This window comes from Cryptotermes secundus, unplaced genomic scaffold (genome assembly GCF_002891405.2).
Source record: "Cryptotermes secundus unplaced genomic scaffold, Csec_1.0 scaffold689, whole genome shotgun sequence".
NCBI classification, from domain to species: Eukaryota; Metazoa; Arthropoda; class Insecta; order Blattodea; family Kalotermitidae; genus Cryptotermes; species Cryptotermes secundus.
In genome coordinates this window covers 66-27,538 of record NW_019720574.1, presented here as the reverse complement: position 1 = coordinate 27,538, position 27,473 = coordinate 66, and the positions used below count along the sequence as shown (strand labels likewise).

The 27,473-nt window shown below is 40.2% G+C and overlaps 1 protein-coding gene and 1 non-coding gene across 2 annotated transcripts; one reads left to right on the top strand and one right to left on the bottom strand.

The window, feature by feature from the left end:
- Positions 1-7,132: 7,132 nt before the first annotated feature.
- LOC111869595 (aromatic-L-amino-acid decarboxylase) lies at positions 7,133-24,093 on the bottom strand (the record flags this gene model as incomplete). Its single annotated transcript, XM_023861240.2, has 7 exons — positions 7,133-7,553; positions 8,591-8,791; positions 11,623-11,713; positions 14,726-14,843; positions 18,243-18,354; positions 20,527-20,675; positions 23,933-24,093. Coding segments are annotated over 7 exons (1,039 nt in total), but the record flags the coding sequence as incomplete, so codon positions are not given.
- A 2,919-nt stretch (positions 24,094-27,012) lies between these two features.
- Trnap-ugg lies at positions 27,013-27,084 on the top strand. The gene has a single exon. It is a non-coding gene; the product is annotated as a tRNA-Pro (tRNA).
- Positions 27,085-27,473: the final 389 nt, after the last annotated feature.

Here is a 27,473-nt window from a genome sequence, read left to right as displayed (position 1 = left end):
TGGTCAGCTTCACACCCCAGTCACTTTACCTCCAGGGAAAGAACCCCCAGTGCCCACTGGATAGAAGGTTGGATGAACTTCAGAGCCAGTCTGGACTCTGTGGAGAACAGAAAATTCTTGACACTATCGGGACTCGAACTCTGACTGCTCAGTCGTCCAGTCCATAGCCAGATGCTATACCGACTGCACTATCCCGGCTCCTCACCAACTATCCATGGCTAACATTAAAGTTACATACACCCCATACTACTGCAAACGAAACCCTAACACTCTTCATGATATAAGTTAACTTACATCATACTTCAATATTCAATCATGCTTCTATGCTGTAATTGTAATCTTGAGGAGCTCTTCTATCAGTGCATGTAGTATTGAAAACTCTGCACACCATTCTTCCTCCCCTGCCGCCCCCTCCGCCACACAAGAAAATTAAGTAAAATAATATCACCAACCTGAAAATGCCAGTCACCATTTCCACCTGCAGCAGCTAACACGCTTGATTGTAGAACCACTGCACATATTTAAGGTTTATCTATGTTCTGGAACCACGATTTTCACATTTTACAGAAACTTTGTCACTTTACATGTCTTTGCAACATTCTGTTTCACAGCTCTTGATTTTATCAAAACTAGCGCCAATTTTAGAATGACTGTCAGGAAAAGCCGCGTCAAACTCTCATGTTATTGGCTGACAACATGGTCGCCATGACACCACGGTGCAATGCTGCTGCCATCTCTACGCATTCATCTCTAACTAAATACAAAATGGCCGCCAGATCCGACAGCAGAAACGATAAGTAGGTATGCTAACATATCACCTCTTCGCCCCCCCCCCGCCGGAAGCCGTATTTTGGAAGAATAGCAATAAATAATTTTGCAACCAGATCTCTTGCATTGCAGAGGTTCTCACAACCCCCTTTTTTAACTCTGTTCAGTATCAGTTCACCCATATCTTTTGGGAGGGATATGAGTGAAGTGATATTAAACCTGGTTCCCTCTAAAAAAAAACAACCTAGTAAGACCATCTGCAGTACATGATATCAGGTTGAAAATTATTTTTCTCACCAGTGTCTGGAAAGTAATAGCCTTTCTTTCACATCACACACCTCTTTATCCAAATGCACTGGACATTGTGAGCTGTAACGTACATGGAATACATTTATTTAGGAAAGCTGAAGATGTTGAAATTTGAAAGATAATTCTGTTTTCATCAGACACACTTATATTAGACCTCATAAGCTGCTCAAAACTTACACTTGAAAGCCACACTGAACATAATTTTCGGTTATGTTTAATTATTATAAATCATGCACAGTAAGCAACAATACTCAGGTATCCATTTATTATTAATTTCATTAGAATGATAGAACTCGAGAATGTGAACCACATCCTTGTCAACAAGATTAAGACTGCATTTAATGATACATGAAAATTTGATATATTCATCTTCACCAGTTAGGTACAGGGCAGAATAATATGGCAAAAATAATAACATATCTTACAGAAATATAACGAATACTGAAAATCTGTAATCTTTTCATATTCCAGTTCAGTAATGGAAAGGATTATTATTATTATTCATTTCCTCCGAATTATGTCGCATCGAATCGACATTAACGAAAATGTTGAATAATTGTGGTACTATGCTATTGCAGAAGAATCTTTCGGGATTATTTAGAAATGTTTATAGCAGGAACAATTTTGTCCCAGAAACATAAAGAATTACATTTACGACTTCAAATGTAATTATGAATTTACACTTTATGTTATCAATTATATGGTTATACAAGAACCACGGGACATGTTATTTGAGTTAGCCGCCATTAATGATAGTCCATGCTTCTCTCACTGCTCCATCGTAGCAGCACAGGCAACCGCAGGCTACACGTTCTATGCTGCCATCTTCACTCAATGTTGGAAGCGTGTGTACGCAACCAATTTGATCATAGCAATTCTGCAGACGCAGCTCTACTGTTGGCGGAGGTATCGGTGCAGTTACGAACTCAAATAGTCATACTCTCTACTGCTGGCAAATTTAATCAAAAGTTTACATATACAGTATATCATTTTATTGAATCCTAAATAATGTTCCTCTGCGTTTCTTTAAGTAAGCAAAATATGGAAGAGAACTTGATATAAATATATCAGAAATCTACGCTTAACACGACAGTACAAAGATCCACTTTTACAAGTCAACAAAAATGTGATTTGAGCTTTATAATTTCATAGGAAACAAAGTTAAATTCATCCAGAATATTTGTATTTGTTCGTAAAAGTTACCAACTACATATAAACCCACTCATTTTGAAGAAAGCTGACTCAACGCAATAATGATCCGAAAATGTTGTTGTCTCTAATTTACCTTCGTAGTTTTGTATCTTTGTTACTCTTAGGAATGGGTACATGAGGGAGAACTTGACTCTACTAATTGTATAAAATGAAACGTTCCTATTCTAAATAAATACGACATTAAAAGCGATTAAATTATCATGCAGATCAACAACATAAGATTTATTTTCGAGACACGCGGATTAAATACATTTATAAATTATATATTAACACATCGTAATATACATTTATAAGAAGTGCAAAGAGAATATTTATACAACGCATAACTGAAACCATTCTACTAGCTAAACTGCAGCTGTTCTACAAGCATTCTTACCATTCTTCTATTGAATTTAGTTGGGCATACCAAACAAATCATCTGGACATTTCGAAATGACATTTTGTTATGCCCTAACCATATGTCACGTGATTACCCATCTTGGTAAAATTGCATTCTTGGTATATTCCAGTATTTTGAATATAATTACGCTAACTTCAATAACGATCAATGTGCGCTACGACATTTACGTTTCAGTTAACAACTGACCTCATGGATCAACATTTATAAAAGTGGTCCCCAGATATATAGAAGCAGGTCAGCCATGATCTCTTTAACACATAATTTCAAAACTGACTTCTTGCTTCATACCTAAGTAGCAGACACTGAACACAGGAGACAACAACTGCCAATGGTGCATATTTATAGTTAAAAGTATCTAATATTAGACATATATGGCAAAGGGAATGCTATATAACCTAACAATAATAAATACAATTTATTTAACCTAAAATTATGTTCATATTTATTTATGCACCTATGCGAAATCGCAATTTTAGGATTTATATAACATTTCATTACACTGCACAAGCGGTATTTCGACTTCAGATGTGACAAAATATGATTATAGTGAAATATCATCCGTTAATAAACAAATTAAATTTAATATCTTTTTCTATTCACGTTAATGGCCCACAGTCAACGTTTCTTCTAAGCCAGGGATGCAAGTGCACAAGTCATGGTGTCTTTCAAGTAGCAACTGGGTTTGGTTTGGGCAACCCGGGGGTGGGAGATAGCAATTTTCGAAAAAATGCCCATAAGATACATTAATTTTATAAAGTCTTAGAAGCGCTTGAGACTTGAGACTCGTGTGCTGGTGAGAAACAGTCGCTGCGTGGTCGCGCAAGCGAATATTGCCCCTAGTTATCACACAATGGCATACATGTTTGCCATGAGGAGCACAGAAAGCTACACATCTCAATCGAAGTAGACTTACAGCAAATAAAGTATGGCAGTACTATTGCAAAAAGGCCAACGAGGGAAAGTAATGATTCGTTAATGTTAACAATATATCAAGGATGGAAACTAGACTGTAGATGCTCCTTTTCAATAAAACAGCCAAGGAAAGTAAAACAACAAAAAGGTTGTGAAGAGAATTATTGCAATGCAGAATAGTGATTTCGTTCTTACACGCATAGCTGCTAGGATCGTTGTTTAATGTATGTAAATATTAATATAAAGAGTTTCGGTAAAAATAAAGCTGTCAGGAACATATCAGAGAAGGTCTATCCGCTCTCAGCCCCTTTACCAACCCCCGAAACGGAGGTCCTGCCATCTGCTGTGCCATCATTCTATACAGTGTGATCACCGAGTGGGTTATATGACGGAGGCTATAGAATTCGACTGAAACATAAGTTAGAATTTGTTGTTGAGCTCATTCAATACAGCTGAGCGAGATTACATAATGCTCTTATATTGTACAGCCTCTGTGGTCTAGCGGTCAGAGTTCCTGGCTACAGATCCAGAGGTCCGGGTTCGATTCCCGGCGCTACTGGATTTTCTGAGAAGCAGTGGGTCTGGAACGGGGTCCATTCAGCCTCATGAGGATAACTGAGGAGCTATGTCAAGGAAATAGCGGCTCCGGTCTATAAAACCGAAATTAACGGCAGTGGGGATAAGTTGCGCTGACCACGAGACACCCTCTATTCGCTAAATTTTACACTAACTTCGCCGACAAGAGGCGGTCGCTCGGTCAGTATAGTTTACTTGCGGACTAAAACCACGGAGTTATTTTCATACATTGCAGAATTTCTTACAAGTCCGAAATTGTTAAAAATTATTTATTTTCATGAAACATATTGCAGTGATTTTAAGTGGCTCCAGAAAGACTTTCCTTGCTCCATTACAAGATCCTTAACAGAATATACATTAATATTTATGTTACAACACCAATCTACGACGTTTTGTGCTGTTATATGTAACGCAATATCTACTTCCGTTTCTCTGCAGAAAATAATTCTCAAAGCTATTCATCTGAACTCGAAATTCATAGTCAGAACGATAAAATTATAAACATTCGTAGAAACATTTCTGAGATTAAAATACGTTGGATACAATCATATTGAAATTTCCACTAGTCTGAGTAAGTTAAATGAAATGATTTGCAAGAAATCAGGTCTCTATATTACATATTACTCCTCCTTCTATGCCGTGATATTGAATTGTATCATTTCAAAAATTTGGTTTTAAATTACTAAATAAAAGCGGCCTCCGTAGTCTAGAGGTAACGTTCCCACCTCATGACTCGTGGTACGCGGGTTCAAACCCGGTGGAAGTCGTGGAATATTTAAGGGCGGAAAAATTCAGGGAACAAGTCCTCCGGGAGGGACTTTAAGCCATGGGTCCCGTGTCGTAGCTTCACGGCACGTAAAAGAACCTCATATCTCCAAAGGAGGTCACTGAGCCAAATTACGGACATTTCCCGCCCAACAGTAGTCTCTAACGCCTCTGATAGATGGGGGAAGCATTATAGATACCGCCAAGCCAGTAGAGGCCGAACTCGCTGGCTCGTCCGGACTGATGGTACGCACCAATATCGGTAGGGTATAGAGACTGGTAGAATATCATAGAGGGAAGCACAATGGACCAATACTGCTCTAAGTTCATGGGGAAACCCACCCTCTCCAATAACTAACTAACTACTAAACAAAAGTTCGCTGCTCTGTACTGTATAGCGTGATGATGTTACTCCAGCACAGTAATAGTCCAGACCTGTTCAGAAACTGACTTGATTAAGAATGGCTTCAGATTCTAAATCGATTTAAAATTTGTATATTCTGCAGAATGCGGGGTTGTCGTCACCCGATAATTTTGTTACAGCAAACTATATTCGCCTCCCAGTTTACTTGATTTTTTAAAATGAATTTTGGCGGAAAATTATATATTTCACACACAAATCCAGGTTATAACTGGAATCTTCCTATATATTTAACAAATATGGTCCCTTGAACACTTTATACGTCTATATAAACAGTTACAATGAATATATTCCTGTAAGTTTTCCCTAAAATTAGAATTACATAGAGCTCCTTATAAGGTAATATTGCATACATACTGTAATAGCAGGATATTATTTGTATTTCCCGCATATTTTCCATCATTAAAATTGTAATAGACCGTATGTTAACGTAACAAGAGAATATTTAAAAAAAAATATTACAGACCAAACAATCGCCATTAAATGCAAGTGTGCAACGTTTTAATATCGTTGAGACAAAATTGAGTTTATTAACTCCGTCATGTTCATGTAAATTCTTGTAGGGAAAATTTCGACATTTTATTGACTGACTTAATGATCTTGAGAAAGTAGCTTAATTACTTTTGGAATAAAGAATTTAAGCAATTTTGGTCCCTTTAATTTATATTAATTTCTTAATTTAATTCTTCTTTCGACCCTAAATTTTGTTCTAAAACAGATTGTAGCTTTGAGGTTTATTTTTCCTTGTAACTAAGCATAACGCTATGAACGTGTTTAGGGCCGTGAAAGAAGTTCCATCCATCTTGGAACTACATAAAAGGAGCCAGATTCATGTATCAACCTCTTTCTTCTTAAGGGGGAAAAAATAACTAAACCTATGGGACAGAAATCTGGGTACACCCAAAAGCCGGTCTTGATTTCGTGTCCTGCAGAGAATATAACGACAGTAATTCAGCAGTCTAACACTTTACTAACAGTACTATCATAATTTTTAAATTAGGTAACATAACATTAATTTTTACCCTACAAACTACAAAGATAATAATTTGCTTATAAAGGAACTGTTTCTATCTCATTTCAAATAGGATTAAACCAAAGTCCTAGATTAAATGGGGATTCTGGGGGAAGAGTAAAGGGCATTTGGACACTGTGCTTCGAGTCCGGTTTTCAAATATGAATAATTTTACTATAGGATTCTGACGATGGTGTATAACACACTGATATGTTGGGATTTTGGACTTTATCCATCGTCCTGGTTTTTAAGATAACAAATAAAAACACGACGTTTCGGAAACTGGATCTGTTTCCGTCCTCAGGTGAAGGAAAACACCTATTCAGTTGGGTCCCTTAGAAAGAGCTAGCCTCAATCACAGTGATTGAGGCTAGCTCTTAGGTAACATAACATTAATTTTTACCCTACAAACTACAAAGATAATAATTTGCTTATAAAGGAACTGTTTCTATCTCATTTCAAATAGGATTAAACCAAAGTCCTAGATTAAATGGGGATTCTGGGGGAAGAGTAAAGGGCATTTGGACACTGTGCTTCGAGTCCGGTTTTCAAATATGAATAATTTTGTTATATTTTAGCGTCCTGTTGCACTGATTTAAGTCCATGATTTATTTTATCCGTCTTCTAGTGCATACATTTATTTATCCCCTCTTTTCACTCTCACAATCACAGTGATTGAGGCTAGCTCTTTCTAAGGGACCCAACTGAATAGGTGTTTTCCTTCACCTGAGGACGGAAACAGATCCAGTTTCCGAAACGTCGTGTTTTTATTTGTTATCTTAAAAACCAGGACGATGGATAAAGTCCAAAATCCCAACATATCAGTATGAATAATTTTGTTCCTTAATAGAGTAATTTTGCTTGTGTTTATGCTAGTGACTCAGAGAGCAAAGTTTTGACGAGGATGGATAATGGGTTTACGATTGGGAGCAGCCAAGAGCGTGACATTTTCGTTGCAAAGCAGCCTTCAATCACTTTCCCGGCTGGTCCTCAGCCAGAACATCGTCGGCCAGGTTTTGAATTTCCTTCCACGACAGCTGTATGTCCCGAGACTCGCTGAATCTCGAACAGATAGCCAGGCGCAGGAAATATATGTCACCGATCTTGGATGGCACCAGATGGATCACACCATGGCCGTTAATACGCCTCAGTAGATTTTCATTCCTCTCATTGGAGCCCTGAAACGTGACGCACAAACGAGGCTCTGAGTACCGAGTTGAAGAGAATAATAACTATAATCAGTATGGAAGAAATTAAAATAGCATGTTCACATTAGTTAAGCTTTAGTTTAGATCATTATATCTATGTTAAACCTGATTCAGGAGGAAATTAAGTGGAGATTGAACTCCGGCACGGACAACACAGAAGATACAGTTCCATTGTTGCGTACCTCAGACCACGCAGAAAACAAGTCATATGATAGCTATCTCGCTAGTCCATTGGCGCGGTAACTGTTGCCTAGTAACGAGCTATAAACATTCGTCATATTGTTGCGTGCGCGTATCGCGAGGTGTTTATCGAGCCGTTGTCTGGCAATGCGTTTAACTGTCACAATATTACAGGGTTATTTTCTTGATATGGAGCAGTCAAACCCAGTCCCTAAGGCCTATGAAATATGCCTAAGAATATTTCCATAGAAATTAAGTTCGATAGTATTATTATTATTATACTTGAACAGACCCTATATGTTTTTCTTTCTCACCACATAATGGTTGGCGTGATTACACTTCCTGGCTACAGATCCAGAGATCCCGGGTTCGATTCCAGGTGCTACCAGATTTTCTGAGAAATAGTGGAATGGGGTCCACTCACCCTCGTGAGGATAACTGAGGAGCTATTTCAAGGAAATAGCGGCTCCTGTTTATAAAACCGAGATTAACGACCGTGGGGATCCGTTGCGCTGACCATGTGACACCGTCTATCTGCAAAAGTTGGCGCTAACTTCGCCGACAAGCGGCGGTCGCTCGGTCGGTATAGTTCGCTTGCGGACTAAAGGCCATGGAGTATATTTTGTTTTGTTCCCTTATTTTGTTCGTGCGCACTTTATAATTGGCCTCCGTATATTTTAGTAGGCAAGCAAATAAACAACTAACTTAACTGAATGATTGTAAATTAAAAAAAAAAATCTGTGGGATTTTATCTACAAGTTCTGTACTGGTCACCACAAACAGTTCGCTTTCGGCACTTACAGATGCTGTGGTACAAATGAACGTACCTTGAGTCTGAAACAGACAAGACCAAGTACAACTTCTGAGACGATTTCGAACCGGCTATCCTTGCGGACGAGGTCCTCAAACTCATGAGCTAGAGCCACGTGTTTCCTTATGAAGGCCTGCAGGTTGCTGACTCCATATAGCCTCAGCACGAACCACAGTTTCAGAGCCCGGAACCTACGTCCCAATGGAATCTGCCAGTGCTAGAACACAAATAGCCACACACATCTGCAATGCACAGCGTTAATATCTGGAACTTGTGGGTTCCATTAACCCACATCGCAAAAGGACACGTAGTCATTGACCCTGGATATGCGCTATGTTATGGAGCCCAATGGTTCATCACCATTTTTACAAAAGTCCTTCACTGAACACAATAATGATATTACTATTAACCATCGTGTTCCGTCTAACGCAACACAGAGAATGTATAACATTCAATTTGTTTTATTAAAATCACAACATATTTCTACAATTTTATCCGGTCATCATCAGGTGAATACAAATGCTTAACAAGTGCTCTATTGTAAGATTTGAGGCTTTCACGGGGGTGACTATGAAGAAAGTAGTCTTCTGGGATTTGTCACCGTGTATATGTGGTGTTAACCGACGTTTCGGAGGAACGTATCACCTCCATCTTCAGGGTAGAAGAAAAAATATAAGAAATCTGTAAGCGAAGAGACCGTGAGAACCAGACCAGTCTGCTTTTACCGGTTCTCAAGGTCTCTTCGCTTGCAGATTTCTTATATTTTTTCTACCCTGAAGATGGAGGCGATACGTTCCTCCGAAACGTCGGTTAACACCACATATACACGGTGCCAAATCCCAGAAGACTGCTTTCTTCAAGTGCTCTATTGAATTGCAGAACGTTTTACCTCTCATATGGGCCCATATTTTGCAATTCAATAGAACACTCCTTAAGCATTTGTATTCACCTGATGATAACCGGATAAAATTATAGAAAAATGTTGTGCTTTCAATAAAACAACTTGAATGCTATACGTTCTCCTTTTTGCGTTAGACGGAACATGATAATTGAATAGTCTGACCAGGCAACCGGATGCATTCCATAAAGATTGATATTACTACGTATATTTCAACATTCTGTTGCATTGACACATCACTTGTCCACTTGCTTCCGTGTCAATACAACACACACTTGCAATTTTAGTTTTTAAATTCTTAAGGGATACACATCGGACTAAAGTAAACTACGCATAAAGGAACACAGCGTAGACGCCGCAATATGAAGGTAGCGTGAGTGAAGCGTGGGTCTACGTTCTCATATAAAGACGACGTGTAAATGTATGTAAATATATTGACGTAGGAGCGGATGCAGCGCGGAGATTTCACTCAATTAACAGCTGCCTGAAGATGGCCTTGTAGGGCCGAAACATATTGCAACAGTTAAATAGAATGTGAATTTAATGATATTAATTTTAAATGTGATTGTAAACGGCATTTTAGAAATAAAAGTTTTTATTCCTTTAGAGACGGAAACACGTAGGCACGTGACAGTTGCCAGAATACGGCCTTGTAGGGCCGAAACATATTGCAACAATTAAATAAAATGTGAATTTAATGATATTTTATTAATTTTAAATGTGATTATAAACTGAATTTTAAAAATATAAGTTTTTATTCCTTTAGAGACGGAAACAAAGGTACATGTGACAATAATGATACATTTGAATTAAGTTCACAACCTGCCATGTTTCTGTAAGACTAATTTCAGTAATACCAACCCACCTACACTTTTCTGATGTGTTCTCTTAAGGTGTTCCGACCAATCTGTTTATAGATCGATCCTTTTTCGATTCTTGTTACTTATCTCAGGTTACTCTGTTCCTCCCGCCTTTATCATCCTAACAATATTAGGCGAACAATACAAATTATGAAGGAACACGAGTGTTTTCTTGTAACAACAAGCTTCTAGGGAAAATGTATTAAACCTATTCAAAATGAAAGAAAAAGAGGTGACTCGAGAAAACCGCATAACGAATTACTTTAAAACTCATATTTTTCACCAGTTATTATTAGCGTGATCATGTCAAAATTGTTGCGTTGGGCGGGGCAAGTAACCAATATGGTTGATATGAGAAATTCATACACAAGTTCAGTGGTAAACCCGAAAGGATTATAATATTAAAGTGAATGTTGGAAGAAACACGACGTTAGTGTGTGAACTGGATTCATCTGACGTAACAAACAGATCAGTAGCGGATTTTATGACGATGACGTGAAACTTCGTGTTTCATAAATTAACACCGCTCTTTTCCAACACCCGCCTTTGTAATATCAGCTCAGTCGGAATGGTTATCCCTGCTACACCTGTTTCTACCTTAGGACAGTGTACGTTGGCCACTGCAAGTTGTCCAACTAAAATAATGGTCTAGGATTGATCAGCGCCAAAACGGAGGGGAAAATTCTTGGCTAGCTGAACGACTATTAGCTTCTCAAGAAGAGCTCTACTCAGTGCTGTAAGTGTTAAAATAATTCACATATCATCCATTTCATCTAAATTAATCCTGCCAATACACGCATTCTTTCGTGAAAGTTTACAAATAAGATTTCAGCTTAATATTTGTTTTCCCCCTTGGCACTACAGCCCCAGTGGGCCTAGGCCTACCTCCATGAACTTCTCCGTTCACTTCGGTTTTTCTAGATCTTACACATTCGGTAGGACTCTTTGGGCGGGTGATCAGCTCGTCGCAAGGCCTCTACCTGTACACAAACACAGAAAAACGCAAACATACAAACTAAACATCCATGCCGTGAGTGGGATTCGAACCCACGATCCCGGTTTCCAAGCGAGCAAAGAGAATACATGCCTTAGACCGCTCAGCTACCGTGACCGGCCAGCTTAATATATAGAAACATTATTTCTGAGTCAGAGGAACGATTTATGCCTTCAATATTTCTACAGCTGACTTGTAATCTTGATTAATCGGTGTAACAAATCTTGTTTAATGAAAATTGATCGAAGCTACAATTTTGTACTAGAAGCCAGTCAGTGATAATTTTTCTTACTCACCCTGTAGTCAGGTGCTGCCCCTTGCTGGTCATGCTTCAAGTACAGTGGGTCCACATTGAAAGCGTTTACAACGTACGTAGGATCTTTCAACCTGAAACCAAACACAGATAAACAAAGCCCTCATAATTCTTAGTCTGAATATACAACTTCTTCCTAGATAAATTTGATTAATTTAATGCAATTTAGATGGAAATTACTGCTATTATATTTTCCTTTCCACGATCAGGAATTTAGACTCTATAATTAACTGAAAAATAGCGGGGTAACCTATTTTGTTACAAATTCAATATTCACTTGGAGAGACTGATGAAAACCACGAAGTCTCAAACAAAATACCCAATCCTGTGATTTATTCCAAACATTTACTTTTGTCACATCTTGTTTCTGATTTTCATAACATTGATTTGTCTCATGGGAGGTCAAGAATTTGTAATTTTGAATTCATACTGCATAAGCGGAATTTTAGAACATGTATGATGTAATCACTTCTTGTTATACTGCATTATACATGATTCAGTAGACTCAACAGCCTTAATGTATGTTCCTTTCCGTGTTATGCGCGAGATATGTAGCACAGAAATACTGACCATTCTGTATTAACTCATGGTGTTTTTGACAATATCCGTCCAAGAATATTCCTTTATCTCAACTGTAGATAAGTTATCTGTGGATCTCCAACGGTACCAATTATACTAGAACGTCCATTATCCGAATTAGTTAGTGAAGAAGGTGGTCCAGATAAATTAAAATTTTGATAATTGGTATACATTCTTATCCACGAAAAACNTCATCCAGCATCTTCTTACGTCTTCTTCCTCCTTCCCTCTATCTTTCCTTCAATAACTTCTTTTAGAAGGCAGTTACCGCGTAAGATATGACCAATCCAATTAGCCTTCCGTTTTCTTATTTATATTAGGATATTTAAATATAGGATATTCCTCTGCTCACTGACTCTAACTAACAGTACTGTACTATTACAATAATAAAAACTAAAAATTTTATAACAAGTGAAATACAAAAAATTAATAATTTAAACATTTTACATTTGAAAAAGTGCCACAATGATATTTGTTTAGCAGTGTCACTCCTCGGCTACGGTGTTTCTGTTCATAAACAATTCGGATAACGGGATTAGCATAATCGGCGTTCTATTGTGTGCGCATTACTCGTATCATGGATATAGTATGAGGATACTAACAGAAAAAAATGTATTTAAATAAATACCAGATTTAACAGGGATAAGATGAAAGATGCAGGGAGGTTCTTTACTTTGTTGACGGGTTCCACGGCTCTGCGCTTCTTGTGAGCGGTGCGCCGTTTGCTGCGAGGCGCATAGGAATTTTGTCGATGAATCAGCACGTCCGACGGCCGGTAACATTCGGAATGAAGTAGTTACATTTCACAGATCACAGAAGGTGTTCAAATACTGCCCTTCTAAATTAGATATCTTTCGCAATCAATTGTTTCGTTAAAAAACACAGGTCCAACAATGTTTCTTGCAATTACAGCAACAAGACACCAATTCTCACTGGATGGAGCGAGACTTTGTGGGTTAGATGTGGATTCTGTGTAATCCAGTGGCGATTATTGTGAAACCACGCTTCATCAGAGAAGAATGTCAGTTGAGGATCGACCTCACTTTCGAGGGCAGACTGCAGAAACCAACCGCAAAAACGAACCCTGCTAGCTGAATCTCGCGGTTGCAAGGAGTGCGTGGTTTACTGTTGTTTTAAAGAGTCTAAGCTTCAGAAATTCTGTTGTCCTTCTTACTCTTACTTTCATACTCCAATCTCTTGAGCTAGACGTTTCGGTGATTCTCTGTTCAAGTCTGTTCAAGTTCAAGTTTGTTCATCTGCTTCTTTCGTTATAAAATTTGCCTGGAAATTTTCGCCGACACGCATGAACCACACTGCTCGCCATGAAATGTAATGCCGTCAAGCGGTTCACAATTTAATTACTTCCCTTCATTCAAAAAGATATCGGCCAACAGGCATGTTGATTCGTTGGCAAATTTCGTATGCGCCTCGCGGCAAGAAGTGCACCGGTCGTCGTGATGCGCAAAACCGTAAAACGTCAACAATTTAAAAAACTCTCTGTATACGTATCTATCGACTTTTATAAATGTATAGTTTTCCACAGTACAGGCAGAAAGGAGGCACTTGAGTGAGGTACTTAAAGTCCAAATCTATGAAGGCATAGAGGTAAATTGGAGGTAAAGACCCACTTATTCTTAACTTAGGTTACTGGCAAGTTATTTTCTCTCACACACCTATAAGATTGAATTTGTATTAATTTGCGTTCTGCCTAATTTCAGTAAATGATATTCAGAAAATTTATTTTGCAAGCCCGGGGTAAAGCTGGCAGATTTTTTATTATGTAGGGTGTATCCTATAATTTCTTGGCATGTTATCAAGAAGGCCTGTTCCTCCGAAAAGCTGATATCCACCCACTAGTCTACAAGGCGTCAGAACTCAAAAGATCAGAATCTACAAATTCACTGACATGTAAAGCTAATATGTTGTATGGGCACCAGGTAACGGCAAGAAAGGTAGAGATATTCTTGTACTTAATGAAGTAATTCTTTTTTAATTCGTATAGTGGGTCCACTCGGCACGTCGGCCACTGAATGGTCTATTGTACCTGTCCCGGGTGATTATGATGATGGAGAATTTGGTGGAATGTAGACTAGCAGGGGAAACCGAAGTACTCTGAGTAAACCTACCCCAGCGCCACTTTGTCCACCACAAATCCCACTTGACTAGACCTTGGCTAGAACCGGGCCGCCGCGGTGGGAAGCCAGCGACTAACCGCTTGAGCTATGGCGCGGCCTAACTTAATTAAGCACCATGCCATGAAAACACACGCGAGTGTAGAGTTTTATTTCCTCAATTTTGACATCGGCAATAGCCGGAAATGAGTGAGAATAAGACGTAACATATTCGCGCCTTACAGCTACGTCTTTCGCGCACTCTACAGTTGCTGACGTGGCTGATAACACGTCTCTCCACACCAAGATAAAACAAGGGTCATGCAGAAAGTGCCTCATCTGTTATGCTTATCTAGTAATCCATGTTCATCTTTTGCAGGAGGAAGCTTGACTTACCACATCGCAGAGCAGTCGAAATTCACAAGCAACCACTTATGAGGGTTGAAGTTGAAAGAGTCTGCGTGCTCTATTCCGGCCATGAGGTAGCGGAACTCCGGGCATATGAAGGCGGAGCCTGGACAAACCAAACAATCACAGTAAATACTGACAGCCACCGGAAGTCCAGAGCTCTCAAACAGCAATGCCGAAATGGGGAGAGCTTTCAGGGAAGTACAATTGGTAATGTTCGTCATTCCTCAGAGAACAAAGAGGGCCAGGTTCCTACAAGTCTAATTGTCATGACAGAACTCAACGAAGTTTCGAATGTAACTGCGCTTTGGTCATTGCGGAATTTATCTCAGAAAAAGCTAACATATCACATATTTTAGACTCAATTGAACTCACGTGAAATGTGATTCGGCTTCATAACTTGTACTCTTCTGCAAGTATAATTAGAATGATCAAGTCGAGGAGGATGAGGTGGGCAGGGCATGTAGCACGAATGACGGAGAAGATGAATGCATATAGGATATTGATGGGAAAGTCAGATGGAAAGAAACCACTGGGGAGACCAAGGCGTAGGTGCGTGGACAATATTTAAATGGATCTTAGAGAGATAAGATGGGATGGTATGGTTTGAATTGATCTGGTTCGGGATAAGAATCAGTGAAGGGCTTTTATGAAGACGGTAATGAACCTTCGGGTTCCATAAAATCCTGGGAAGTTCTTGAGTAGTTGCAGAATTGGCGGCTTCTCAAGAAGGGCTCAGCTCCATGAGTGAGTGAAATATAATTCGACTTCCTTCCAACATTCCCACTCAGTGTGCAAAAATATGTCCCGAAATTTTAAGTACCGATTTAAAAGAACTTGGATCATTCAAAATACATTCCCATTTTTCAACATGTAAGCATAGAAAATAAAAAATTCACAACTTTCTATGATGTTCGGAAACGTTAATTTCGGCGTATATTTTAATATCTTCAGTTCTGCTATGTATATCACACAGCGGCAACCTTCACAAGGCAATTTGTTTCGAAAATACGAGTATTTTGGAAATGTTACAGGTGACGTCACTGTGACTATGTACCACGTACTGACAACGTACTGACGCAGCGTAATCTGGACATCTGCATTAGGTGAAGTGGTCAGGTTCACTCTCTTGTCGCTTTACTTTTCTTTTTCCCTTCGCACTACAGCCCCAGTGGGCCTAGGCCTACCTCCATGAACTTCTCCGTCCACTTCGGTTTTTCTAGATCTTACACATTCGGTGGGACTCCTTGGGCGGGTGATCAGCTCGTCGCAAGGCCTCTACCTGTACACAAACACAGAAAAACGCACACACACACACACACACAAACTAAACATCCATGCCCTGAGTGGGATTCGAACCCACGTTCCCGGTTTCCAAGCGAGCGAAGACAGCGAGCCTTAGACCGCTCGGCTACCGTGACCGGCGTCGCTTTACCTACCCTCAGAGAAATGACAAAAGGCAGGCTCTTAAACAAAAGGTTGCGTGGGCCTCTAGAGCCGGATTGGGCGTGTCGAAGGAAGAGAAAGGTACTGCCACTTCTGGGCAAGGATCAAGACGTCTGCTGAAAATCGCATTCCTTCAGCCACGTAATCGGCAGACATATTACTGCCTGAAATATCCCTGATCATGTTTTCAAACGCAGTATGACATCCTTTCTGGAAGAATTTGTCTATTTAGGCGCGTCCACATTTCGAGTGCTCGTGCTCGTGTGACTGGTTGTTTCGTCTCTCCAGGTTCCTGTGTTTCTCATTCTCCGGCCTGTCTGACACTTTATCATAACTGGTTTCATATAGAAACCGTGATCTATCTCTAATGTTGTTTCATTGCTTAACGACCTATTAAGTCATGAAGCTGCTATTCTGCAGTCACATCCTGCTTTTGAGATATAAATTGAATTTTAAGCATTTAAAGAACAGAAATATATTATGGGTATAATTTGTAAGATTTGAGGTTTTCACGACGGTGACTATGAGGAATGCAGTCTCTTAGATGTAGCCCCGTGTAGATAGTGTGTTAACCGACGTTTCGGAGGAACGTATCGCCTCCATCTTCAGGGTATAAGAAGTCCGCGATAGAGGAACCAGCGCGAGAAGCTGGTTGCAGCCAATATCTACACGGCACCACATCCCAGAAGAAGGTGTCTTCCGTTAGTTTAATTTCTTCAGTAATGTTATTATAAGAAAATTCACTCGCTTTCGGTAGTTTAACGTAAGGGGGAGGCTTAAATGCCAAAAAATAATATGAACTGAAGGATAAAAAATACTATAGCCGCAGAGAGACCGCCGTTTGTCAACAAAGTTAGTGCAAACTTTTGCGGATAGAGAGTGTCACGTGGTCTGCGAAACGAATCCCCACCGACGTTAATCTCGGTTTTCTAGACCGGAGCCGCTATCTCCTTGAAATATCTCCTTAATTATCATCACGAGGCTGAGTGGACCCCTTTCCAGACCCACTACTTCTCATAAAATCTGGTAGCGCCGAGAATTGAACCCGGACCTCTGGATCTGTAGCCAGGAACTCTGACAACTAGGCCACAGAGGTGGTCGCTAAAAGCAGAAAGCCGAGAATACCTGGAACTACGAAATACTAAAGGAAGAAAGAAATTCAGGGGCTACGTTTCCTTCCACATCATTTCCAGTTCATTATTCACTATTCATCCTATCACTCGAAGCTATATTTGTATTCTGAGATATTCAAATCAGAAATGTTGCACATTCCGAGGGTTTCATTGGGTAATTAAGAGATCTACGGTTTATTCAGCGACTCCTGCCAACATCTCAGATTATGCCTACGAAAAACAACAAAAAAGACTCTGTGACCTGTAGTCCGCAAGCGAACTATACCGACCGAGCGACCGTTTCTTGTCGGCGAAATTAGTGCCAACTTTTGCGGATAGAGGGTGTCGCGTGGTCAGCCCAACGAATCCCCACGGCCGTTAATTTCGGTTTTCTAGCCCGGAGCCACTATTCCCTTGAAATAGCTCCTCAATTATCCTCACGAGACTGAGTGGACCCCGTTCCAGATCCACTACTTCTCAGAAAATCTGGTAGCGCCTGGAATCGAACCTTGACCTCTGGATCTGTATCCAGGAACTCTGACCACTAGATCACAGAGGCGGTCAGACTATGCTTACGCAAAGCAGAATAACAGAATTGTTATGGAAGAATGAACTGGAAAGGATGTGTAAGGAAATTATTGTAACCTAACTTGTAGTACAATCCCGTCATTTGTGTGGACGTACTGAGGAAAATCATGAACATTTTCAGCCAAGGTAGTTGTAAACTGAAAAGAGATTTCAAGCTGTGGTCTTTAGAGTATGGAAAAAAAATGTTACTTATTCAACCATCAAAGTTCCCTTCCATCTGGTATTTTTACGATGATACATCGAAGGATCTGAGTTTGACAGAAAAGGGCAGTATCTGATATAAAAGAAATATTAGTTTGAAAAATTGATCTCACGACTTTTGCTTTCTGCACGGTTATAAGGATTAAGTGAGTACTGACCTGCATAAGCAGCGTCGATATGCAGCCAAACGTCTTCCTTATTGCACACCGGACCCATCTCGTCCAACGCGTCGAAGGAGCAAGCGTTTGTAGTACCCAAAGTCGCTACGGCCTTAAAAGAAAAAAATGTTTTCCATTTCGTAAAATTTTATTTACATAATTTACATAATATTATCAATCAGAATTAAGTTTGATTCTACAAGCTAATTTGCTCTATTATACTTCGTGACGTGGAGAGGGCTTATCCAGAGATAAGTCCTCGTTAACCCTCTCTCAGTTCGGCTTGCCAATTCCTGTTTGGTCTTCGTCCTTTGTGTAGTTCCAGTAGCGGTTGCATTAGTACGTTCTCATGTCCTTCTGTTTTGTTGAGGTATCTTGTGCTTTTCCCTATTATGGCTTGCTTTACTAGCGGCACTTTCAGGCCTTCATGGAGTGTTATATTGGAAACATACCATGGCTTTCGTAAAATAGGGAACTATTCTAAATTAGTCATCTGCAAGTTACTAAAATAAGTAATGTTTCTACACTTTGTGCATTCTCTGTAAGAAATGCATTAGATGAACAAAATTTTTTGGGTTGTTATCTCAGTCCGTCTGTCTATCCGAATATTTCATCGCAGAAATTACTGAACACTTTTTAATTAACTTCGGTATTATTGGTCTATAAGTACTGAACTCAAAAACTTAAACTCCGTGGCATGTAGTCCGCAAGAGAACTATACCGACCGAGCGACTACCGTTTGTCAGCGAAGTTAGTGCGAACTTTAGCGGATAGAGGGTGTCACGTGGTCAGCGCAACGGATCCCCACGGCCGTTAATCTCGGTCTATAAGTACTGAATATTAATTAAATTGAATTTCGGTCAATTATCGATAAATTTGTTATTCTCTTTTCTAAAAAGACTCATCCCACAAAACATAGGCTCATAGTACTGATCACATAAAAACATGAAACGCTTCCTTGTAACGCTTACGATGTGATTTACTCAATTTTCATGACACAGCGTTCGTGAAGCGAAATTGTGGGTAATGAAGGGATTTTTAGGTGCTAAAAATTATAAAATCATTATTTTATATGCCTTAAAATTCAAGAAATACGCTCTAAGAGGTAGAAAATATATATATAAAGAAGTACCCATGATCACACAAAAGTACCCACCGGAAGTTAACAGCATTTCAAACAGAAAGCAAAACACTGCCGCAATGAACAACCGGAAGTCGCCCTTATGTTGTGTCTCGTAAATCTGTGTAGGGTGTCAGGGAACAGAGATTTGTATTTGGAAAATGCATATATCACGTGATACCGTCCCTGTTGGACCCCTCATTCTTCTGAAACATGAGAGCAATTTTTACTGCACTGGCTTCCAAACCTCCGTTTCTCCTGCATGTTGATTGCGTTTATTGCTTCTGACAGAAAAGTTGTGGTCTTTTCCAGCTATGATACCGCCTGAGAAAGAAGATTAAAGTTTCATGAATATAGGCCAACTCAGTTTTCAGCACCTTCAATTGATTTGAGTCATGAAATATTTCTTGCAATATTGCAAAGGAGGAAACATTGTACTTGTCAAATTCATGTACGACAAAACAAAAGATTTAAGTTTTCTGCTAAGTACGAGTACATGATGTATTCAATATTTGGACCAAAGAGAGATGAAGTCACAGGAGGTTGGAAAAAAACTGCATAATGAGGAGCTTCATAACTTGTACTCTTCTCCAAGTATAATTAGAACGATCAAGTCAAGGAGAATGAGGTGGGCAGGGCATGTAGCACGAATGCGGGAGACGAGGAATGCGTATAGGATATTGGTGGGAAAGCCAGAAGGAAAGAGACAACTGAGAAGACCAAAGCTAGGTGGGTAGACAATATTAAAATTGATCATAGAGAGATAGGATGGGATGGTAAGGATTGGATTGATCTGGCTCAGGATAGGAACCAGTGGAGGGCTCTTGTGAACACGGCAATGAACCTTCGGGTTCCATAAAATGCTGGAAAATTCTTGAGTAGCTGCAGAATTGGCGGCTCCTCTAGAAGGGCTCAGCTCCACGAGTGAGTGAGTGACATGGCGGTATCCAGAGTGGTTCCCCAGCGTTCAGTTACTGTATTTGTGAGGAGTGGCGTTTCTGAAGCTGTGTCTGGCTATTGACAGTTTCGTAAAGTAACCCACAAAGAAAACAAAAAGATTTAATCCAGGAGATGTCTCCGAGGTTGGTACCGAAGTCCGTATCGATTGGCATTCCTAATAACCGAGAGAACGGTTGAATTAGTGCGTACTGTAGGCATACTCACATAGAAAGGAATAAGCCCGTTGCGTCGGTCCTCCTGCATGGCAAACTCCAGGGTCTCCCCCCGCAACCTGAGGTTCTCGTCTGCAGGCAGAAGTCGCAGCTTCACGCCACCCAAGAGCCCGGCTCTCTCCACTGAAGAATGTGCCTCATCTGCACATACGAAAACCTGTATATTTCTCCTACTCTTGTACCTTGAAGGATAGGGCTCTCTGGCCTGTGTCCGTTCAGACTTAATTAATTTTTAAATTTGAAACATACAGACAGGGTGAAGGTGGTAGCGTAGTTGGTTGAAGCACTATGTTACAAGGCAGAAGGTCGCGGGTTCTGTTAATGATGAGGTCTTTGGATTTGACATAATACTTCCAGCCGCACTATGGCCCTGGGATCGACTCAGCCTCTAACAGAAATAAGCACCAGGATTCTTCCTGGGGGTGAAGGGCGGCCGGTGCGCAAGGCTGACAACCTCATCGCCGTCTCTGAGCTGATTCTCTAGAGAAAATGTGGGAGCCTCGATACCTCACAACCCTATGGGCCTCCATGGCCTGTTACACGGATAGGTTTACCTTTTATAGACAATTAATAGGATTCGTTGGACGTGTCATCAGGCCGTTTAAGGGCAAATGTCTATAGAGGAAAACACAGAAAAAAAAGCAGACAATCATGACTCGAGTGGGATTTGAACTCAGGATCACACTGTTTGAGAGTACGAAGAAAAATTATAGACCGTTAGGCCACTGAGATTGACAACACTCCCATATTTTGAGCAATACATATAGGTCATCGTGAAATTTGATATGTGAACCCTAAATTTGGTTGTCTCGATCTCAATGTATTTAAATTGTAATACAAATTTTACCTTGCAATTTTATCATGATCATTATCAGTCATCTTTGTCTATGATTCTGTCCTGATTAGAACAGCTAACAATGGAATATAATGCCGAAATAAAAGTCGACAGGCGTAAAGAGTTCAGATGTATTCAATGGGTGATTTTGGAACTAAACTTCGCTTACGCATTAATCCTAGTCATCAATCTGGGTTCGGATTTGTTTCCTGTGAGGTACGACCTGAATTCTTATATTTTATTCTTATACACTGCCAGTCACAGTAACCGAGCGCTCTAAGGCATGTATTGTCTTCGCTCGCTCGGAAGCCGGGATAGTGGGTTCCAGTCCCAAACAAGGCATGGATATTTGGTGTGTGTATGCGTTTATTCTGTGTTTATGTTGTCCTGTGTTCAGATAGATGCTTTGCGACGAGCTGATCATACCGTCTGTAAAAATGATTATGAAACTGAGAAATCATCCATAAGTAGGTGCAAGAAGAGAGAAAAACAGATTATTAATGAATATAGAATAGTTGTTTGGATGAAGATTGACGGGAGAAACCAAAGTTGTTGGAGAAAACCGACCGCAGTGCCGCTTTATCTACCACAAATCCTCATATCGGCCCTAGTCGGAGGTGAGCGAACAGCTTCACGCTCCGGTAGCTTCAGCTCAGTGAAAAAAGGTCCATTGGATAAGAGGGCAAAGAGACCCCATAGCCGGACTGGAGATAGCACGAAGAGAACATTTCCTTCCCTTGTTGAGAATATAACGACGGTCCTCCATTCCTTCATTAGTCATTATACTGGCTGAGTTACCCAGGATTATAACATTTTGAGACTGACTTTCCATTTCATTACAAGTGCTGTAGTTTTCGGTGTCAAACATGAACAATACCTGAACTCCGAAGTGTAGTTTGAAGTTGAACTCTGATTTTCAATCTACGCGATACAAGGCTCCCCTCTCAGCATATCATGCAGCCATTTACTCTCTAATTAATGAAATTATCTCTGGCAAGAGAGCTGACAATCACCACTCGATACAGAGTGTGTCCATGGCAACCAACTCTCTACAGCCTTCCCCGTTTCAAAGGATCCAGGTCACGTGACAATGGAGCTCCATCAGGCAGGTTTCAATACATAAATGTACTTCATTAGGGGAACCTGAGTGACCCAAGTACGTTCCAAATCGCATTTCCTGCCTCACTTAATTCCAGCCAGATTTATATATTTATACATTTCTCATGTTTAATAGAATGTACTTAACGTTCTTTTAAATTTATTCGCATATAAGATCAGCTCATCGGCGTATCAAGTCTGTTAATTCCATAAAATAAAATAAATCTTGTTATCAGGAAGCAGAAATGAGTCGCGATGGCGTAGTCGGTATAACGACTGGCTATGGTCTGGACAACCGAAGGGTCGGAGTTCGAGTCCCGGTAATTAAAGAATTTTCTCTTCTCCACGTCGTCCAGACGTTCTCTGGGGTCCACCCAACTTCCTATCAAACGGGTACAGGGAGCTCTTTCGCCGGAAGAACTAATGAAGGGGTCAAGAAAATGTGGATCTATACATCCACTCCCCCATACACCTTCATGGTGTTAGTTAAGCACAGGGACAATTTACCGAGCAATCGGTGGAACAAGAATTATCAGTCGGGATTATTCGGAAACTGATGCAGTTTCTATAACGGTGTGTTCAATAGAATACCGGATGAAGGACAAAGTTCGAAAACCCAGTAATTCTGAGTGTTATACAACGTCATCAGAAGCCTTTAGACTCTAAGAATTAGAACGGGGAAGCTAAAGTATTCGGGGATCAGCTGTCCCATGCCACTTTGTCCACCACAAATATCCCATGATCGAACGTGGGTCGTCGCGGTGGAAAACCCTTGACTTATTGCCAGAGCTAAGGTACGTCCCTTAGTTAATCAGAGTACCCAGAGGGTAGTAACCCGATATGAAAAGTATTATTTGCACTGAGATTGAGGGTTTTTGAGAACAGGGCGCTGAGGAGAACATTTGGACCAAAGAGAGATGAAGTGATATGAGGTTGGAGAAAACTGCATAATGAGGAGCTTCATAACTTGTACTCTTCTCCGAGTATAATTAGAACGATCAAGTCAAGGAGGTGGGCAGGGCATGTAGCATGAATGGGGGAGAATTAATATAGAATATTGGTGGGAAAGCCAGAAAGAAACAGATTACTAGGACGACGAAGACGTAGGTGGGAGGATTATGTTAAGATGTATCTTAGAGAAAAATGGTAAAATATTCACTGTATATATCTGGCTCGAGACAAGGGCAAGTGGAGTGCTTTTGTGAACACGGTAATGAACATTTGGATTTCATAAAATTTTGGGAAATTAGGTATACAACTGGCGAATTCTCAAGGACTCATATTCATGGAGCTAGATTGTCTGGTAGTTAGTTGGTTAGTTAGTTTGTTAGTTATACAGTACTGTACACAGTGTACTCGTCCTCAGAAAACCCCCCACAGATGTTCTACGTCTCAGTGGCTCAGTAAACACCGAGAATAATGTATGAATGTATGTTATGAACGCTGAACATCTGCTGTTACTTACTGGATGCGTAGCCCACTAGTTTGGATGTGATGATTGCTTCGCTCCAATCCGGATGCTCCTGTTTCACTCTGCGAACAGCTTTCGCTTTAGCTCCAAGCAAGGCCACTAATGTCGCCTCGCTAGCTGTACCCTGAAGCAAAATCACAGAACTGCTTGCAATTCTGAGGACGGTAATTAAATTCTGATTATGAATATGACATTGCAAGACGTAACGCACTCCCATGGCAAACTTCTGAAGTTGTATATAGCAAGTTTCTCCGAAACGTTGGTAGATATCTAATAGAATATGTTGTGTTGCGTTCTGCAAGATCGTAAAATTAAATTATCTTAATATTTACCGCTATGAGAATCTTAAACGTCGAACTTCTGTTCGGAGTAGAGAACAGATTTTGCGGGAGTTCGAAAAATTATATTCAATGCGGCATAGAAAAATCTGGGCCCTTCCAGATTTACATTTAAGGGACTAAAAATTGTCCTTGTTTAATACAATATAACATAAACTTCTTTCAAAAATTAAAAATTATTCAGATAATCAAAAACCTCACTGCTCAAATAGGAGAAAAGTTTACTAAACACCACTGGATCCTCCCTCAGCCGTTTGAATACGAGTCACACTCCTCAAGAGTAATCTTTTGGATTATGATACCGTTTGGTTACAAAACTTTCGATGTATATGATGCTTCCATCTTCAATTCCATCGTGAAAATGGAGGCAGGAGTTTCTCCCACAATCACCCCCCCCCCAGACTACATGTGCAACAACACAGATTACGCCTTGACTACTCTGAGGGGCTTACACTTCTTATAAACCGCGCTGCGTTTCCATATAATTTATTAGCATTTTAATTTACTCGTAAGCATGCCTAGTGCCCTTTCTCCAGAGAATTTCAAAACAAACTTGTGTAAGCATTTTCCATTTCTTCCTTTACGAAAATATCACGAATCCTGTCACATATCAGGTGGATCAGATTAAAAGTAGTCGGGACAGCGTAGTCGGTATAGCGAATGGCTACGGGCTGAACGACCGAGGGGTCAGTGTTCGAGTCCCGGTAGGGTCAAGAATTTTCTCTTCTCCACGTCGCCCAAGCCGACTCTTGGGCCCACATAATAGGTACCGGGGGCTCTTTCTCCCGGGGTAAAGCGGATGGGGCGTGAAGCTGACCACTCACCAACTAAAGCCGAGATCAAGAAAACGTGGATCTATACATCCACTCCCCCATACGCCTTCATGGCGTAGTGATTAATTAATTAAGCACAGGGACAAATTTACCTTAATGTACCATTACACAGAGTGAAAATGCGTCTTCAGGCAATTCCTTTCTACACGGCAGGCCAGTTTAAATGCGACAGTAGTCACCTGTCATATGCAAAACAAACATATTGTGGAACATATCCAGATCAGATTAAGTGAACAGGATATTGTATATCACAGTAGGACATCATGTCCTGATCCGTACTTAAATAAGAAATAATACATGACTCCATACTTTCACCGACAGAGAAGCATTACGCTGCTCTATATTCCAAGGTTAAAGTGTTTTATTTTGAGTTAAACAGTCTTACTGTGACATGTACACCCATTTCTAGCCAACGCCCGAATTACGCGTACGCCACAACAGAAAATTATTGTAAGAAGTGTTTCCTATATGGTCCGCGCCATGCCCATTGCTAGGTAACGGGTTGCTAAACATATCCCCACAGAAGCAAACGCGCGGAACAATAGGACATATATTGCTAGGCAACGTGGCGGTAAAAAGTCTTTGTCAACAATGCAGGCTATGTTTTCTGTGGGGTCCGGCCAAAATTGTTATAAGAGAGTCGAGTTCCGAAGCTGGGAGTTCAGTTGAGTTAAGCTGAGAGTTTCAGCTGGTGAGTGCTAACCAGAAGACAACGGAAGCGGAAGATTCTCCATTGTTAAGATTCGTACCAGAAAACGTCTAATGAAGACAATTCAGGGGACTGGCCATTATGTAGAGCTCTTACCAAGTAAAGAACGGTGGAAATAGACTAAGAAGACTTAGTGTTGAGTAATTTCTAGTGTGGAAATCACCAATACTGTTATGCTTATTTGTAGTTACGACTTGTGAGTGGTCGATAAAGCTATTCACCAATCCAAACCCCATCAAAAGTCACTAATAAACGTGATAATACTATATACAAAACAGAACCAAGTTTGCAAGTACATATATATTACGGCCAGTACGTTTTATTTTACAGATGATGGAACTTCCTGGAAGAAGAACCTGAATATGCATCAATATCCTCACAACTGTCCCCATAATATTTGTTTTAATATTATCTCGGCATCTCATCACTTTGCAAGACATTTCCCCCAAAGGAATACTGTAGGCGTTTCTTTTCTCTTCAGTCTGTGCTGTATAAGCATTCGCGGACAGTCGACAAGGAGTGGTCTCCCAAACCAGTGTCAACAATGCAAACTAATGAACTAACAAATTAACGAACTAACTATCTGACTCCATGGAGCAGAGCCATCCATGCGGAAATAAAAATATCTGTAGATAATGGCGGAATTGCACGTGTGTTCTGGTATTCAAAGGTCAGAAACGTGCTCACGTGCCACTGGGTCCCTATCCTGAGCCAAATTAATCCAAATCACATTAACCCACTCTACTTCTATAAGGTCCATCTTAACATCATCCCCCCCATCGAATTCTAGATCTTGCAAGTTGGCTCTTATCTTCTGGCTGTCGTGCTAAGAGCGCTTTGTCGTAGCAGATGATGTCCTGTAATGAAGTCTCTTAAAAATAAAAATAAAAATACGTAGGATATTTGGAAATACCTACCGTATATATATGTTTAGAAATATTTTAAATGAGAAAAATGTATGAAGAAAAAATAGCAGTCGCTGCATATTTTGTGCAGCTATGACTCAGAATTAGGCTGTAATATCTTATAAAATGAGCCTTCAAGATGTTCTTACGTACTTTAAACTCAGATTCGTTCTTATTTTATATGAACATTTTGTTCACCTTGATGCTGACGTAACGCCTAACGTTAGCGTTAAGTAGCATTATGCGGATATGGCACAGTTTATCATCATGTAAAGCATATACTACCATCGGCTCGTTGGTCTAGGGGTATGATTCTCGCTTTGGGTGCGAGAGGTCCCGGGTTCAAATCCCGGACGAGCCCATATTTTAATTTTTAATAAATGGTGCTCGTTAAAATATGAATCTTATGTAATCCATAAAGATGATAGTTTTTTTTAATTCGCTTAGTGGGTGGTGGAGTCCAGCTGAATCCACTCGGCACGTCGTCCTCTGATTGGCCTACTGTACCTGGCCCAGTTGGTTAGGATGATAGAGAATTTGGTGGAATGAAGATTGGCAAGGGAAACCGAAATACTCTGAGAAAACCTGCCCCAGCGCCACTTTGTATACCACAAATCCCACTTGACCAGACCCAGGCTTGAACCCGTGCCGCCGCGGTTGGAAGCCAGCGACTAAGAGCTTGAGCTATGTTGCGGCCATGACCCAGAATTAGGCTGTAATATCTTATAAAATGAGCCTTCAGTACTTAAA